The sequence below is a fragment of the Mustelus asterias genome, chromosome 17, assembly GCF_964213995.1.
Source record: "Mustelus asterias chromosome 17, sMusAst1.hap1.1, whole genome shotgun sequence".
Classification (NCBI taxonomy): domain Eukaryota; kingdom Metazoa; phylum Chordata; class Chondrichthyes; order Carcharhiniformes; family Triakidae; genus Mustelus; species Mustelus asterias.
Window position 1 is genome coordinate 5,483,252 of NC_135817.1, and position 17,964 is coordinate 5,501,215.

Below are 17,964 nucleotides of genomic sequence, written 5' to 3' on the forward strand. Positions count from 1 at the left end.
GCCCGCCTGGCTCCCAGTGAAGGCCCACCTCGATCCCAGAGCAGACTCACTTGGCTCTCAGCACAGGCCTGCCTTGCCTTCAGCGCAGGCCCGCCTCGCCCTCAGCACAGGCCCACCTTGCTCTCAGCACAGGCCTGCCTCACTCTCAGCACAGGCCTGCCTCACTCTCAGCTACAGGCCCGCCTCGCTCTCATCGCAGGCCCGCCTGGCACCCAGCGCAGGCCCGCCTCGCTCCCAGCGCAGGCCCGCCTCACTGTCAGCGCAGGCCCGTCTCACTCTCTGCAGAGGCCCACCTCGCCCTCAGCGTAGGCCCGCCTCGCTCTCATCGCAGGCCCGCCTGGCTCTCAGCACAGGCCCACCTGGTTCTTAGCACAGGCCCGCCTGGCTCCCAGCGCAGGCCTGCCTTGCTCCCAGCGCAGGCCCGCCTCACTGTCAGCGCAGGCCCGTCTCACTCTCAGCAGAGGCCCACCTCGCCCTCAGCGTAGGCCCGCCTCGCTCTCATCGCAGGCCCGCCTGGCTCTCAGCACAGGCCCGCCTGGCTCCCAGTGCAGGCCCGCCTCACTCTCAGCGCAGGCCCGCCTCACTCTCAGCGCAGGCCCGCCTCACTCTCAGCGTAGGCCCACCTCGCCCTCAGCGTAGGCCCACCTCACTCTCAGCACAGGCCCGCCTGGCTCTCAGCACAGGCCCGCCTCACTCTCAGCACAGGCCCGCCTCGCTGTCAGCGTAGGCCCGCTCCTGCTCCTCCCCTACAATCTCCAGGGCTCTCTCCCCAAAAGGAGTCAGGATTTTCAGCTTGGGCATCCTACTGCCCTTCTCCTCTCGCTTGCAGCAGTTGTGAGCAAGCTTATCCTGCAGGAACACAAATAGGTGTGATGTTAACTGGCTACCTGGTGGGTTAGCTGTTGAAAATGCCTGACATGTGTGGGCACGACTTGTAAGCAGGGAGGGGTTGTGAGAAGAGGAATCTAGGGGGCGTGAGGAAGCTTGTGCTGGGGCCCTGCGAGGTGTCAGCACGTGGGGTCGAGGTAAGACTCCAATGGGTGACGGCAAGATGGAGTGCAGAAAGAATAGAGGCATCACTTACCCTGGCAGAACGGAGTAGGTTGTTCATAGAATCATAGAATCCCTACAATACAGAAGGAAGCCATTCAGCCCATCAAGCATGCACCGACCACAATCCCACCCAGGCCCTCTCCCCATGTATTTACCCTGGCTAGTCCTCCTGACACTAAGGAGCAATTTAGCATGGCCAATCCACCTAATCCGCACATCTTTAGACTGTGGGAGGAAACCAGAGCACCTGGAGGAAACACGAGGAGAATGTGCAAACTCCACACAGACAGTGACCCAAGCCGGGAATCGAACCCGGGTCTCTGGCGTTGTGAGGCAGCAGTGCTAACCACTGTGCCGCCCCATCTTGCAGCATTGGAGCCCCGTCTTCTTGTGGAGGGTGCTGGCATTAACCAGTGCTGTCACCATCGTCCAGGCGGAGTTCGCTATCCTATTGAAGGGGCTCCTGCCAGCCTGAGGGCAGATTGTTCCCCCTTTCTATGATCAGGGTGGGGGACCCTCTCTCTGAAGCGGACAACAGGCTTCTTCACTGCCATCCTCCTGGCTTGACTGTGAGCAAGTGCAGTGGAGTTGTTTAAATGCAGCTTGAAGTATCTCAGATGACCCCCTGGGGTGTGCGAATCAGATACTTCATGAAACATTTTTCATGTAGGGAATTATTTTTTTCAAAAATTGCCTGGGAATTATGGTCGGGATCATGTCGCTGGGACAGCGGGATTCACATCAGTATTTTTTTGTGCCGAAAGTGACACATTGCTATTTACTCAGAAAATTCCACCCACAGGAAGAGTACAAGAGGAGAGCAGTCAGCATCTTGAGCCTCATCTGTCATTCAATTAGATCATATTTGATCTGTATTTAAACTTAATTCGCTTGACTTTGATTCCTATCCCTTGGATGCTTAGCTAATAAAAATCTTTCAATGTCACTATCGCAAATGTTAATAGATTCAAAATCCTGAGCATCCTCAGGTTAGAATTCCACATTCTCATTCCCCGAGTGGAGCACAGCCAAGCTGACACAGAATACTGTACAGAATCTTCAGCACTCTCTCCACTTTAACTCTTTCCTTTCAGACCTACTGCATAGATTGACAGAAAGGAAGTGAATAACCCAAGGACTCCCCGACAACTGCACACAATAATGTGAAGTGAGATCGACAGGAAATCACAGATGTTGCCTTCAGTTAACGTTTGCCCCAGTTGTTCAACTATTTCATGTCAAACCCTGAGATAACTAGTTGGTGGCTGCCCTGAATGACTCGAACATATCAGCTCTGTGACAACCAATCACCATGACATCAACAGCATGGCACAGTGGTCAGCACTGTTGCCTCACAACGCCAGGGACCTGGGTTTGATTCCTGGTTTAGGTCACCGTCTGTGTGGAGTTTGCATGTTCTTCCTGTGTTTCCTCCGGATGCTCCGGTTTCCTCCCACAGTCCAAAGATATGCAGGTTAGGTGCATTGGCCATGCTAAATTCTCCCTCAGTGTACCCGAACAGGTGTGTGGTGACACAGTAACTTCATTACAGTGTGAATGTAAGCCGACTTGTGACTAATAAATAAACTTTTAACTTTAATTGCAGCTTACTAATAGACCAGCATTTGCCACCTTATTTCCTTCTGCCTATTTCAACTGTATGGAACGACTTAGCAACAGCAGTGTATAGGTAGTGAGCGATAAGGTTTGTGAATGGCATTCCTGATAAACCTACAATGCTGCATGAAACACAATGGCTATCTTTAAGTTGCTTGGTCTTCTTTTAAGTGCACTGGTGTCTTTAAGTGGTACTGACAATGCAAATATGTCATGATCTATATTATGTTTTTATTTTCGTCACTATTTGAAAGTTACGTTTTTATCGGGACGTGTAGCTATTGAGATTATCGAATATATATGGTATGCATGTTACCAGTTTTAATTATTATACAGCTGTTATTATTACAATAAGAGTCATTAAACACATCATCACGGAACAAAAGACTTTTTCTTGTACAACTAGGTAACAATTTTTTGGAGAATGGTTACATTTTCCTCTCATTTTACTTCTTACACTGAAACAACTTCTAAATCACACACCAGGCTGATGTGTGACAAAAGCCCCATTTGCCCAAGGAAGTGTTTTATGCTGTATCCTCGCTAGACAGCAAGGAGATCCTTTTTAAAAATTCATTCACGACATGTGCATGTAACTGGCAATGTTAGCATTTATTGTCCAACCTTTAACAAATCTTGAGAAAGTGGTGGTTGGCCCTTTTCTTGAACAATTGCAGTCTGTCATCGCAGCGTTGTTAAGTTGGTAATTCCAGAATTTTGATGATAAAGCCATAGAGGAATAACAAAAATGTCTAAGATGGTGTGTGTCTTGGCTGGGGCAATGGAGGCGGTGGTGTTCCCACCTTTGTCCTTCTAGGTGGTAATAATCATGGGTTCCGGAGGTGCTGCCAAAGAAGTCTTGGTGAGTTGCTCTAGTGCATCTTGTAGATAGTACACACTGTAACCACTGTGTGCTGGTGGTGCATAGAGTTTAGGACAATCAATGGGGTGTCCATTGAAAGGGATTGCTCTGCACTAAATGATGTTGAGTTTCATGAGTGTTCTTGGAGCTGCATCCATCTAGGCGGATAAAGAGTATTCCTTCACACTCCTAATCTGGAGATAGTAGAGAGGCTTTGGGAGGTGATTCACTGGTTACAGAATACCCAGTCTCTGCCCTGCTCTTGGTAGCTACTACATTTATGTAGCTGGTCCATTGTAGTTTTTAGTCAAAGTTTATCTCTTATAATGTTGATTTCATCGGGAGGTGTTTAGGCTGTTTTTCTTTTGGAGATGCTCATCGCCTGACACTCGATTCCTATTGAATCTTTAGCTGGAGTTACTTCAATGTGCATCTTTACATGGCGCTGTCTGCAAACTACTGAACACAATGTTAATGGTGGCACGGGGGCACAGTGGTAAGCACTGCTGCCTCACAGTGCCAGGGGCCCACGTTCAATGCTCGATCACTGTCTGTGTGGAGTTTGTACATTCTCCCCGTGTCTGCATGGGTTTCCTCCAGGCGCTCTGGTTTGCTCCCGCAGTCCAAAGATGTGTGGGTTAGGTGAATTGGCTGTGCTAAATTGCCCCTTAGTGTCAGGGGGATTAGCAGGGTAAATACATGGGGCTACGGGAATAGGGTCTGGGTGGGATTGTGGTCGATGCAGACTCGATGGGCCAAATGGCCTCCTTCTGCACTGTAGGGATTCTATGACTCGATGACAATGCTTTTATTAACTAGTTTTGATTATATAATCAGTTAATTTCTCTTCACATCTTACAGACTAACGCAACCCAATTCATGCCAATTAGCAATTGTTCAAAAGTGAGAAACCCCACAGTTTAACAGGCACAGAGCACATTTGCATATGATGCTGATAGAGCAAACTTTGGTCAAACAAGATACAATATAAACATTTACACAGAACTCAGAAAAACACCGTGCCTGTTTAGAAATGTAACATTTTGTAGAGTTTATGTTTCACTGTCTACGGTTGTTTCGGACGCTAAGTGCTTGTCTCCGTACAGCCTAAGGTGTCATCCCTGGTATCCCTGGTGTTAAAGGGACGGGCCTGGCGAGTGAACAGCAGCTTGTGGGCTGCTGCTCTGTACTTTTTGGACATGACGTTGTAGAGGACAGGATTGATGGAGGCGCTGAGGTAGAATAGCAGCATACAGACCACATTGAAATACTGGCTGAAAAAGTACATATCGATGCCCCCACTCTTCGAGGAGTTGGAGAAGAGATTCCGGCCGATGTGGAAAGGCAACCAACAGATAGCAAACGCCAGGACCACCACAGCTGAAAAAGACAGAATAGAAACATGACCGTTGTTCCAACACAATTTTATGTACTGTGGAATCCCTACTTTAGAATCGGCCCAGAAATATGACACCACATCTACGGACGTGAGGATTATTGATGACAAACAAAGCATGCATTAATTTGTAATGTGTATATAAGAGTTACAACACCAGCCCTATTATACTAATGCACGCATGTTTTGGTTCATTCAATAGCTAAATCTTTTTTGAGAAACATCTGTTGCAATACAGTGCAGGCCGGGAAACAAAACAAATATAGGAAACTTACCCGCTACTGAACACATTTCTGATAATATGTACAAATTAAACTTTTCAATAATTCAGGCAGACTTATACAGAGAAAAATGGACGATTGGATTAAAATGTTTCTCGTGAGCAAAATAAATCATAACGATTAATCCGCTCAATATGGGGATAAAAGTAATATATTCATAGAATCATCATAGAAGCCCTACAGGGCAGAAAGAGGCCATTTGGCCCATCGAGTCTGCACCGACCACAATCCCACCCCGGCCCTACCCCCTTATCCCTACATATTTACCCGCTAATCCCTCTAACCTACGCATCTCAGGACACTAAGGGTCAATTTTAGCATGGCCAATCAACCTAACCCGCACATCTTTGGACTGTGGGAGGAAACCGGAGCACCCGGAGGAAACCCACGCAGGCACGAGGAGAATGTGCAAACTCCACACAGACAGTGACCCAAGCCGGGAATCGAACCCAGGTCCCTGGAGCTGTGAAGCAGCAGTGCTAACCACTGTGCTACCGTGCCGCCTATATTCATAGTCCTTTTATAAACAGTCACTGGACGTTTCAATCATTACACAGGATTTACACACAGATTTGTTTTCTGTTCTTAATCCAGTTGCAATGCCACCCCACAGCTTTGTACTGAAGATAATTGAACCGTTAACTCAATTTCCCACCTCACAGACGCTGCCAGATCTGCCGAGTATTTGCAACACTTTTGTTTAACCCACAGTTTTATGTCCTCTGCTCCGTTCTCAGCAGTCTATTTTCCTGCAATATCCAACCCCAACTATTTTGAAATGGATCAACAACACGAAGATTGAAGGATTCAAGCAGGCGCTGGAATGGTTGAGTTGCTAACATTGTCATTTTTAAAAAACGAACAAAATGCTAAACCACTCAGCAACTAGCTTCACGTCTTAATTTGGTTGTCAGATGAATGTGAAGTATGATAAAGATTTGTATTTACAGGTGCTTTTCTTGAGTTTTACAGTCAATTAAGTAGTTTTAAAGTGTAGTCACTTGTGATATCGGAAACGGGACAGCCAATTTACACATAGCAAACTCCCACTAACAATGAAATAACGTGCTAGTGACGGGTTAATCTTTTTTTTGACGTTATTTAAGCGGTAAATATTGGCCAGGCTACCGGGGAAAATTTTCTGCCCTTCTTCGAAATAGTGCCATGGGAGCTTTTATATTTCCCCGAGCAGATTGATTGGGGCCCCGTTTAACATCTCACCTACCGCTGCACTACCTCAGTGCTGCACTGAAGGTGGCCTTTTGCTGCTCCAAGCGCTGGAATGGAACTTGTACCTGGAACTTTGTGACTCAGAAGTGATGCATTTTGGTAGAACTAACGTAGGGGGGAGCTATACGATAAATGGCAGAACCATAAAGGGTGTAGATACGCAGAGGGACCTGGGTGTGCAAGTCCACAGATCCTTGAAGGTGACGTCACAGGTGGAGAAGGTAGTGAATAAGGCATATGGCATGCTTGCCTTTATAGGACGGGGCATAGAGTATAAAAGTTGGGGTCTGATGTTGCAGTTGTATAGAAGGTTGGTTCGGCCGCATTTGGAATACTGCGCCCAGTTCTGGTCGCCACACTACCAGAAGGACGTGGAGGCTTTAGAGAGAGTGCAGAGGAGGTTTACCAGGATGTTGCCTGGTATGGAGGGGCTTAGTTATGAGGAGAGATTGGGTAAACTGGGGTTGTTCTCACTGGAAAGACAGAGGATGAGGGGTGACCTCATAGAGGTGTATAAAATTATGAAAGGCATAGATAGGGTGAACAGTGGGAAGCTTTTTCCCAGGTCGGTGGTGACGTTCATGAGGGGTCATAGGTTCAAGGTGAGGGGGGGGAGGTTTAACACGGATATCAGAAGGACGTATTTTACGCAGAGGGTGGTGGGGGCCTGGAATGCGCTGCCGGGCAAGGTGGTGGAGGCGGACACACTGGGAACATTTAAGACTTATCTAGATAGCCACATGAATGGAGTGGGAATGGAGGGATACAAAAGAATGGTCTAGTTTGGACCAGGGAGTGGCGCGGGCTTGGAGGGCCGAAGGGCCTGTTCCTGTGCTGTATTGTTCTTGTTCTTTTGCTACCAACTGAGCCACAACTGACAATTATTATTTATCATACACAAAATACTTTGTTTTGTATGTGTAGGAACTTCAAATTTATCTCAAACAGTTTAAATCTCCTGCGGATTTTTAAATTTTTCACTTCTGGATCACGGAAGGAATCTGCTGGAAAACAGACTGGACAGAATCAGACTGTACTGAACCAGACTATACTGAATCAGACTATACTGAACCAGACTGCACTGAATCAGACTGTACTGAATCAGACTGTACTGAATCAGACTGTACTGAACCAGACTATACTGAATCAGACTGTACTGAACCAGACTGTATTGAACCAGACTGTACTGAATCAGACTGTACTGAATCAGACTATACTGAACGAGACTGTACTGAACCAGACTGTACTGAACCAGACTGTACTGAACCAGACTGTATTGAACCAGACTGTACTGAACCAGACTGTACTGAATGAGACTGCACTGAATCAGACTGTACCGAATTAGACTGTACTGAATCAGACTGTACTGAACCAGACTGTACTGAATCTGACTGTACTGAACCAGACTGTACGGAACCATACTGTATGAACCAGACTGTACTGAACCAGACTGTACTGAATCAGACTGTACTGAACCAGACTGTACTGAATCTGACTGTACTGAACCAGACTGTACTGAACCAGACTGTACTGAATCAGACTGTACTGAACCAGACTGTATGAACCAGACTGTACTGAACCAGACTGTACTGAATCAGACTGTACTGAATTAGACTGTACTGAATCAGACTGTACTGAACGAGACTGTACTGAATCAATCTGTACAGAAGCAGACTGTACTGAACCAGACTGTACTGAATCAGACTGTACTGAATCACACTGTACTGAATCAGACTATACTGAACCAGACTATACTGAATCAGACTATACTGAACCAGACTGCACTGAACCAGACTGTACTGAATCAGACTGTACTGAACCAGATTGTATTGAACCAGACTGTACTGAATCAGACTATACTGAACCAGACTGCACTGAACCAGACTGTACTGAATCAGACTGTACTGAACCAGACTGTACTGAATCAGACTGTACTGAATCAAACTGTACTGAATCAGACTGTACTGAACCAGACTGTATTGAACCAGACTGTACTGAATCAGACTGTACTGAATCAGACTGTACTGAATCAGACTGTACTGAATGAGACTGCACTGAATCAGACTGTACCGAATTAGACTGTACTGAATCGGACTGTATCGAATTAGACTGTACTGAACCAGACTGTACTGAATCAGACTGTACTGAACCAGACGGTACTGAATCAGACTGTACTGAACCAGACTGTACTGAACCAGACTGTACTGAATCAGACTGTACTGAACCAGACTGTACTGAACCAGACTGTACTGAATCAGACTGTACTGAACCAGACTGTACTGAACCAGACTGTACTGAATCAGACTGTACTGAATCAGACTGTACTGAATCAGACTGTACTGAACGAGACTGTACTGAATCAATCTGTACGGAAGCAGACTGTACTGAACCAGACCGTACAGAATCTGGACGCACTGAATCACACTGTACCGAATCAGACTGTACTGAATCAGAATGTACCAAATTAGACTGTACTGGATCAGACTGTACTGAATAAGACTTTATTGAACCAGACAGTACTAAACCAGACTGCATTGAATCAGAGTGTACTCAACCAGACTGTATTGAATCAGACTGTACTGAATCACACTGTACGGAATCAGACTGTACTGAACCAGACTGTACTGAATAACACTGTACGGAATCAGACTGTACTGAACCAGACTGTACCGAATTAGACTGTACTCAGACTGTACTGAATCAGACTGTACTGAACCAAACTGTACTGAATCAGACTATACTGAATCAGACAGCACTGTATCAGACTCTACAGACCCAGACTGCACTGAACGAGACTGTATGAACCAGACTGTACTGAAAAAGACTGTGCTGAACCAGACTATACTGACTCAGACTGTACTGAATCGGACTGCACTGAATCAGACTGTACTGAATCGGACTGTACAGAATCAGACTGTACTGAATCAGACTCTATTGAGCCAGACTGTGCTGAAACACACTGTATTGAACCAGAGTGTACTGAATCAGACTGTACTGAATCACACTGTACTGAATCAGACTGTACTGAATCAGACTGTACAGAATCAGACTGTACTGAATCAGATTGTACTGAATCAGATTGTACTGAATCAGACTGTACTGAATCAGACTGTACTGAACCAGACTGTACTGAATCAGATTGTACTGAATCAGATTGTACTGAATCAGACTGTACTGAATCAGACTGTACTGAACCAGACTGTACTGAATCAGATTGTACTGAATCAGACTGTACTGAATCAGACTGTACTGAATCAGACTGTACTGAATCAGATTGTACTGAATCAGACTGTACTGAATCAGACTGTACTGAATCAGACTGTACTGAACCAGACCGTACTGAATCAGACTGTACTGAATCAGTCTGCACTGAACATGACTATACTCAACCAGTAAGAAGTTTAACAACACCAGGTTAAAGTCCAACAGGTTTATTTGGTAGCAAAAGACTGTGCCGAATCAGACTGTACTGAATCAGACCTTACTGAATCATGCTGCGTTGAATCAGACTGTACTGAATCCTGCTGCGTTGAATCAGACTGTATTGAATCACACTGCACTGAATCAGACTGTACTGAATCACACTGCACTGAATCAGACTGTACTGAATCAGACTGTACCAAATTAGACTGTACTGAACCAGACTGTACTGAATCAGACTGTACTGAACCAGACTGTACTCAACCCGACTGTACTGAATCAGACTGTACTGAGTCAAACTGTACAGAACCAGACTGCACTGAACGAGACTGTACTGAACCAGACTGTACTCAATCAGACTATAATGAACCAGAGTGTACTGAATCAGACTGTACTGAACATGACTGTACTGAATCAGACTGCATTGAACAAAGAACAAAGAACAATACAGCACAGGAACAGGCCCTTTGGCCCTCCAAGCCCGTGCCGCTCCCTGGTCCGAACTAGACCATTCTTTTGTATCCCTCCATTCCCACTCCGTTCATGTGGCTATCTAGATAAGTCTTAAACGTTCCCAGTGTGTCCGCCTCCACCACCTTGCCCGGCAGCGCATTCCAGGCCCCCGCCACCCTCTGCGTAAAATACGTCCTTCTGATATCCGTGTTAAACCTCCTCCCCCTCACCTTGAACCTATGACCCCTCGTGAACGTCACCACCGACCTGGGAAAAAGCTTCCCACCGTTCACCCTATCTATGCCTTTCATAATTTTATACACCTCTATGAGGTCACCCCTCATCCTCCGTCTTTCCAATGAGAACAACCCCAGTTTACCCAATCTCTCCTCATAACTAAGCCCCTCCATACCAGGCAACATCCTGGTAAACCTCCTCTGTACTCTCTCTAAAGCCTCCACGTCCTTCTGGTAGTGTGGCGACCAGAACTGGGCGCAGTATTCCAAATGCGGCCGAACCAATGTTCTATACAACCGCAACATCAGACCCCAACTTTTATACTCTATGCCCTGTCCTATAAAGGCAAGCATGCCATATGCCTTCTTCACTACCTTCTCCACCTGTGACGTCACCTTCAAGGATCTGTGGACTTGCACACCCAGGTCCCTCTGCGTATCTACACCCTTTATGGTTCTGCCATTTATCGTATAGCTCCTCCCTACATTATTTCTACCAAAATGCATCACTTCGCATTTATCTGGATTGAACTCCATCTGCCATTTCCTTGCCCAAATTTCCAGCCTATCTATATCCTTCTGTGGCCTCTGACAATGTTCCTCACTATCTGCAAGTCCAGCCATTTTTGTGTCGTCTGCAAACTTACTGATCACCCCAGTTACACCTTCTTCCAGATCGTTTATATAAATCACAAACAGCAGAGGGCCCAATACAGAGCCCTGCGGAACACCACTAGTCACAGGCCTCCAGCCGGAAAAAGACCCTTCCACTACCACCCTCTGTCTTCTGTGACCAAGCCAGTTCTCCACCCATCTAGCCACCTCCCCCTTTATCCCATGAGATCCAACCTTTTTCACCAACCTACCATGAGGGACTTTATCAAACGCCTTACTAAAATCCATATAGACGACATCCACGGCCCTTCCCTCGTCAACCATTCTAGTCACTTCTTCAAAAAACTCCACCAGGTTAGTGAGGCATGACCTCCCTCTCACAAAACCATGCTGACTATCGTTAATGAGTTTATTCCTTTCTAAATGCGCATACATCCTATCTCTAAGAATCCTCTCCAACAACTTCCCTGTCACAGACGTCAAGCTCACCGGCCTATAATTTCCTGGGTTATCCTTCCTACCCTTCTTAAATAACAGGACCACATTAGCTATCCTCCAATCCTCTGGGACCTCACCTGTGTCCAGTGACGAGACAAAGACTTGCGTCAGAGGCCCAGCGATTTCATCTCTCGTCTCCCTGAGCAGCCTTGGATAGATTCCATCAGGCCTGGGGATTTGTCAGTCTTTATATTCCCTAAAAAACCTAACACTTCCTCCCTTGTAATGGAAATTTTCTCTAACGGGTCAACACTCCCCTCCGAGACACTCCCAGTCAATGAATACTGACGCAAAGTATTCATTTAGGATCTCCCCTACTTCTTTGGGCTCCAAGCATAATTCCCCACTTTTGTCCCTGAGAGGTCCGATTTTTTCCCTGACAACCCTCTTGTTCCTAACATACGAATAAAATGCCTTGGGATTCTCCTTAATCCTGTCTGCCAAGGACATTTCGTGACCGCTTTTTGCCCTTCTAATTCCTCGTTTGAGTTCTTTCCTACTTTCTTTGTATTCCTCCAGAGCTCCCTCCGTTTTTAGCTGCCTGGACTTAACGTACGCCTCTCTTTTCTTTTTGACCAATCCCTCAATTTCCCTGGTTATCCACGGTTCTCGAATCCTACCCTTCCTATCCTTCTTTTTTACAGGCACATGCCTATCCTGCAGCCCTAACAACTGTTCCTTAAAAGACTCCCACATGCCAGATGTGGATTTACCCTCAAATAGCCTCTCCCAATCAACAGCTGCCAATTTCTGCCTAATCCCACTAAAATTAGCCTTGCCCCAATCCAACACCTTACCCTTGGGACACCACTCATCCTTTTCCATCACTATCCTAAAGCTAACAGAATTGTGGTCACTATTTGCCACATGTTCCCCTACCGAAACTTTAAAGACCTGACCGGGCTCATTCCCCAGTACTAGGTCCAGTATAGCCCCCTCTCTAGTCGGGCTATCTACATATTGTTCCAAAGAACCTTTCTGTACGCATTTGACAAATTCCTCCCCATTCAGACTCCCAGCCCTACGCGATTTCCAGTCTATACCAGGGAAATTGAAGTCTCCCACTACAACAACCCTATTTTTCCTGCACCTATCCATTATCTCCTGACATATCCGTTCTTCCACTTCCCTTGGGCTGTTGGGGGGCCTGTAGTATACCCCCAACATAGTGACTGCGCCCGACTCCTCTGAATTGTCCTCCCTCTGCACTGCTGTAATATGCTCTCTAACTAATACTGCTACTCCTCCACCTCTTTTGGCCCCCTCCTCTGTCTCGCCTAAAACACTTGTACCCCGGAATATTCAGTTGCCAGTCCTGTCCCTCTTTCAACCACGTCTCTGTCACCGCAACCACATCCAAATTCCTCGTAAGCATTAAGGCCCTAAGTTCGTCTGTCTTACCTGCTACGCTCCTTGCATTGAAGTATAAGCACTCCAGACCTCCAGGCCCAGTGAGGTCATCCTCCCCAGAGTACTCTTCTTCTTTGCCAGCCTTGTCCCAGCCCCAAGCTCGTCCCCAGCCTCTACACTTGTAGACATAATTTTTTGATCCCCACCCCCCTGCCATATTAGTTTAAACCCACCCGAACTGCACTAGCAAAACTCCCAGCCAGGATATTCGTGCCCTTCCAATTTAGTTGTGACCCATCCTTCTTGTATATGTGCCCTCCTCTCTTGAAAACTTCCCAGTGATCCAGGAATATGAAGCCCTCCCTCCTGGACCAGTCCTTTAGCCAAGCGTTCAATTGTACTATCTCCCTATTCCTAGCCTCACTGGCCCTAGGTATTGGGAGCAGCCCAGAGATTGCCACCCTGGAGGCCCTACTTTTTAGCCTATTTCCCAACTCCCTGAATTGCTCTCGTAGGATCCCCCGGCTCTTCCTATCTACGTCATTTGCACCAATGTGTACAATGACATCCGTTTCTTTATCCTCCCCTTTTAATATGCCTCCTATCCACTCGGAGACATCCAGTACCCCAGCACCAGGTAGGCAGACTACCATCCTGGAGTCCTGTTCGCACCCACAGAATCGCCTGTCCGTGCCTCTAACCAACGCGTCCCCCACCACTATTGCTCTCCTAATCCCTCTCTTTCCTTTCCGGGCCACAGAGCCTGACTGTGTGCCAGTGACCTGGTCACTGTGGCTTACTCCTGGAGAGTCATCCTCCTCCACACTATCCAAAACTTGTTTTGGAGGGGGACAACCACAGGTGACCCCACCACTAATTGCTCACTCCCCTCCCCTCTCACACCTGTCGCCGAGCCCTTTCTATTAGCATGGAATACTGGAATACTCTCTGGTACGTTACCCTTATGACCTTTATTCCTCCTAACTGTGACCCACGTGTCTTCCCCCTGAGGCCCCGGTGTAACTACTTGCCTATAACTCATGTCTATTTGTCTCTCATTCTCCCTGACTAGCCTAAGGTCATCAAGTCGCTGCTCCAGTTACCTGACGCGGTCCCTCAGGAGCTGCCGTTCCACGCATCTGGCACAAATGTGAACCTCCGGGCGGCTAGGCGTTTCCAGGAACTCCCACATCCCACACCGAAAGCAACAAACTGGCCTATCACTCATAGCTACCCTTTTCCTTTATAGGAATGGGAAAAAAAACCTACCCGGTTCACCCTTTCCCCGAAGCCCTGTGAGCCAAAGCCCTTACAGCTCTCACTCTGCTTCCCACTCACTCCACTGCCCGCTCCCGACGCTGCCCGCTCAAAAGTGCCGCCTGCTTTTAAACCCTCCAAAAAACCTTCCCAGGCTTCTCCTGGGCCTACTTCCTGTTTTGGAAAAAAACCCCTCCGATTTTGTACACAAATTTAACTGAAAAATAAATAAATAAATCAAATGCAGAAACACACTCCCTTACCCTCAGCCTGCTCCTGTGGAACAACGAGCTATTGAACAATTGAATCAGACTGTACTGAATCAGACTGTACTGAATCAGACCATACTGAATGAGACTGCACTGAATCAGATTGTATTGAATCACACTGCACTGAATCAGACTGTACTGAATCAGACTGTACCGAATTAGGCAGAACTGAACCAGACTGTACTGAATCAGGCTGTACTGAATCAAACTGTACAGAACCAGACTGCACTGAACGAGACTGTACTGAACCAGACAGTACTGAATCAGACTGTATTGAACCAGATTCTACTGAATCAGACTGAACTGAATTAGACTGCACTGAATCAGACTGTACTGAATCAGACTGTACTGAATCCGACAGTACGGAACCAGACTGTACTGAAACAGACCGTACAGAATCTGAGCGCACTGAATCACACTTCACCGAATCAGACTGTATTGAATCAGACTGTACCAAATTAGACAGTACTGAACCAGACTGCACTGAATCAGACTGCACTGAACCAGACCGTACAGAATCTGGGCGCACTGAATCACACTGTACCGAACCAGACTGTACTGAATCAGACTGTACTGAACCAGACTGCACTGAATCAGACTGTACTGAACCAGACTGCACTGAATCACACTGTACCAAACCAGACTGTACTGAATCACACTGTACCGAACCAGACTGCACTGAATCAGACTGCACTGAATCAGACTGCACTGAATCAGACTGCACTGAATCAGACTGTACCGAATTAGACTGTACTGAACCAGACTGTACTGAATCGGACTGTACTGAATTAGACTGTACTGAACCGGACTGCATTGAATCAGACTGTACTCAACCAGACTGTATTGAACCAAACTGTACTGAATCAGACTGTACGGAATCAGACTGTACTGAACCAGACTGTACCGAATTAGACTGTACTCAGACTGTACTGAATCAGACCGTACTGAATCACACTGTACGGAATCAGACTGTACTGAACCAGACTGTGCCGAATTAGACTGTACTCAGACTGTATTGAATCAGACTGTACTGAACCAGACTGTGCTGAACCAGACTGCATTGAGTCAGACTGTATTGAATCAGACTGCACTGAATCAGACTGTACTGAACCAGACTGTACAGAACCAGACTGTACTGAACCAGACTGTACAGAACCAGACTGTACTGAACCAGACTGTACTGAATCACACTGTACGGAATCAGACTGTACTGAACCAGACTGTACTGAATTAGACTGTACTCAGACTGTATTGAATCAGACTGTACTGAACCAGACTGTGCTGAACCAGACTGCATTGAGTCAGACTGTATTGAATCAGACTGCACTGAATCAGACTGTACTGAACCAGACTGTACAGAATCAGACTGTACTGAATCAGACTGTACTGAACCAGACTGTACAGAACCAGACTGTACTGAACCAGACTGTACTGAACCAGACTGTACTGAATCAGATTGCACTGAACCAGACTGCACTGTATTAGACTGTACAGACCCAGACTGTACTGAACCAGACTGTACTGAATCAGACTGTACTGAATCAGAATGTACTGAAACAGATTGTACTGAATCAGACTGAACTGAACGAGACTGTACTGAATCAGACTGTACTGAATCAGACTGTACTGAATCAAACTGTACAGAACCAGACTGCAGTGAACGAGATAGTACTGAACCAGGCTGTACTGAATCAGACTGTACTGAACCAGACCTTACGAAACAAGAATGTACTGAACCAGACTGTAGTGAATCAGACTGTACTGAACCGGACTGTACTGAATCAGACTGTACTGAATCAAACTGTACTGAACCAGACTGTAGTGAATCAAACTGTACCGAACCAGACTGTAGTGAATCAAACTGTACCGAACCAGACTGTACTGAATCAGAGTGTACGGAACCAGAGTGTACTGAATCAGACTGTACTGAATCAGACTGTACTGAATCAGAGTGTACTGAACCAGAGTGTACTGAATCAGACTGTACTGAATCAGACTGTACTGAATCAGACTGTACTGAATCAGACTGTACTGAATCAGACTGTACTGAATCAGACTGTAGTGAATCAGACTGTAGTGAATCAGACTGTACTGAACCAGACTGTACTGAATCAGACTGTACTGAACCAGACTGTACCGAACCAGACTGTAGTGAATCAAACTGTACCGAACCAGACTGTACTGAATCAGAGTGTACTGAACCAGACTGTACTGAATCAGAGTGTACTGAACCAGAGTGTACTGAATCAGACTGTACTGAATCAGACTGTACTGAATCAGACTGTACTGAACCAGACTATACTGAATCAGACTGTACTGAATCACACTGTACTGAATCACACTGTACTGAATCACACTGTACTGAACCAGACTCTATTGAGCCAGACTGTGCTGAAACACACTGTATTGAACCAGAGTGTACTGAATCAGACTGTACTGAATCAGACTGTACTGAATCATACTGTACTGAACCAGACTGTACTGAATCAGACTGTACTGAACCAGACTATACTGAATCATACTGTATTGAATAAGACTGCACTGAATCAGTCTATACTGAACATGACTATACTGAACCAGGTTGTACTGAATAAGACTGTACTGAATCAGACTGTACTGAATCACACTGTACTGAATCAGACTGTACTGAACCAGACTGTACTGAATAAGACTGTACTGAATAAGACTGTACTGAATCAGACTGTATTGAATCACACTGTACTGAATCAGACAGTACTGAACCAAACTGTACTGAAGCAGACTGTACTGAACCAAACTGTACTGAATCAGACTGTCCTGAACCAGACTGTATTGAATCACACTGTACTGAATCAGACTGTACCGAACCAGACTGTACTAAATCAGACAGTACTGAATCAGACTGTACTGAACCAGACTATACTGAATCATACTGTATTGAATCAGACTGTACTGAATCAGTCTATACTGAACATGACTATACTGAAGCAGACTGTACTGAACCAGGCTGTACTGAATAAGACTGTACTGAATCAGACTGTATTGAATCACACTGTACTGAATCAGACTGTACTGAACCAAACTGTACTGAAGCAGACTGTACTGAACCAGGCTGTACTGAATAAGACTGTACTGAATCAGACTGTATTGAATCACACTGTACTGAATCAGACTGTACTGAACCAAACTGTACTGAAGCAGACTGTACTGAACCAGGCTGTACTGAATAAGACTGTACTGAATCAGACTGTATTGAATCACACTGTACTGAATCAGACTGTACTGAACCAGACTGTACTGAATCAGACTGTACTGAACCAAACTGTGCTGAATCAGACTGTCCTGAACCAGACTGTACTGAATCAGACTGTACTGGACCAGACTGTACTGAACCAGACTGTAGTGAATCAGACTGTACTGAACCGGACTGTACTGAATCAGACTGTAC

General features: G+C 46.1%; 1 protein-coding gene across 1 annotated transcript in view; it reads right to left on the bottom strand.

Annotated features, from left to right (window-relative positions):
* Window positions 1-4,616: 4,616 nt before the first annotated feature.
* The window catches only part of mlnr (motilin receptor), a 52,847-nt gene continuing 39,499 nt past the window's right edge, over window positions 4,617-17,964 (bottom strand). Inside the window, exon 2 of the mRNA XM_078232104.1 lies at window positions 4,617-4,912. Within this exon, the coding sequence (XP_078088230.1) occupies window positions 4,617-4,912 (296 nt within the window). The remainder of the gene's footprint in view (window positions 4,913-17,964) is intronic.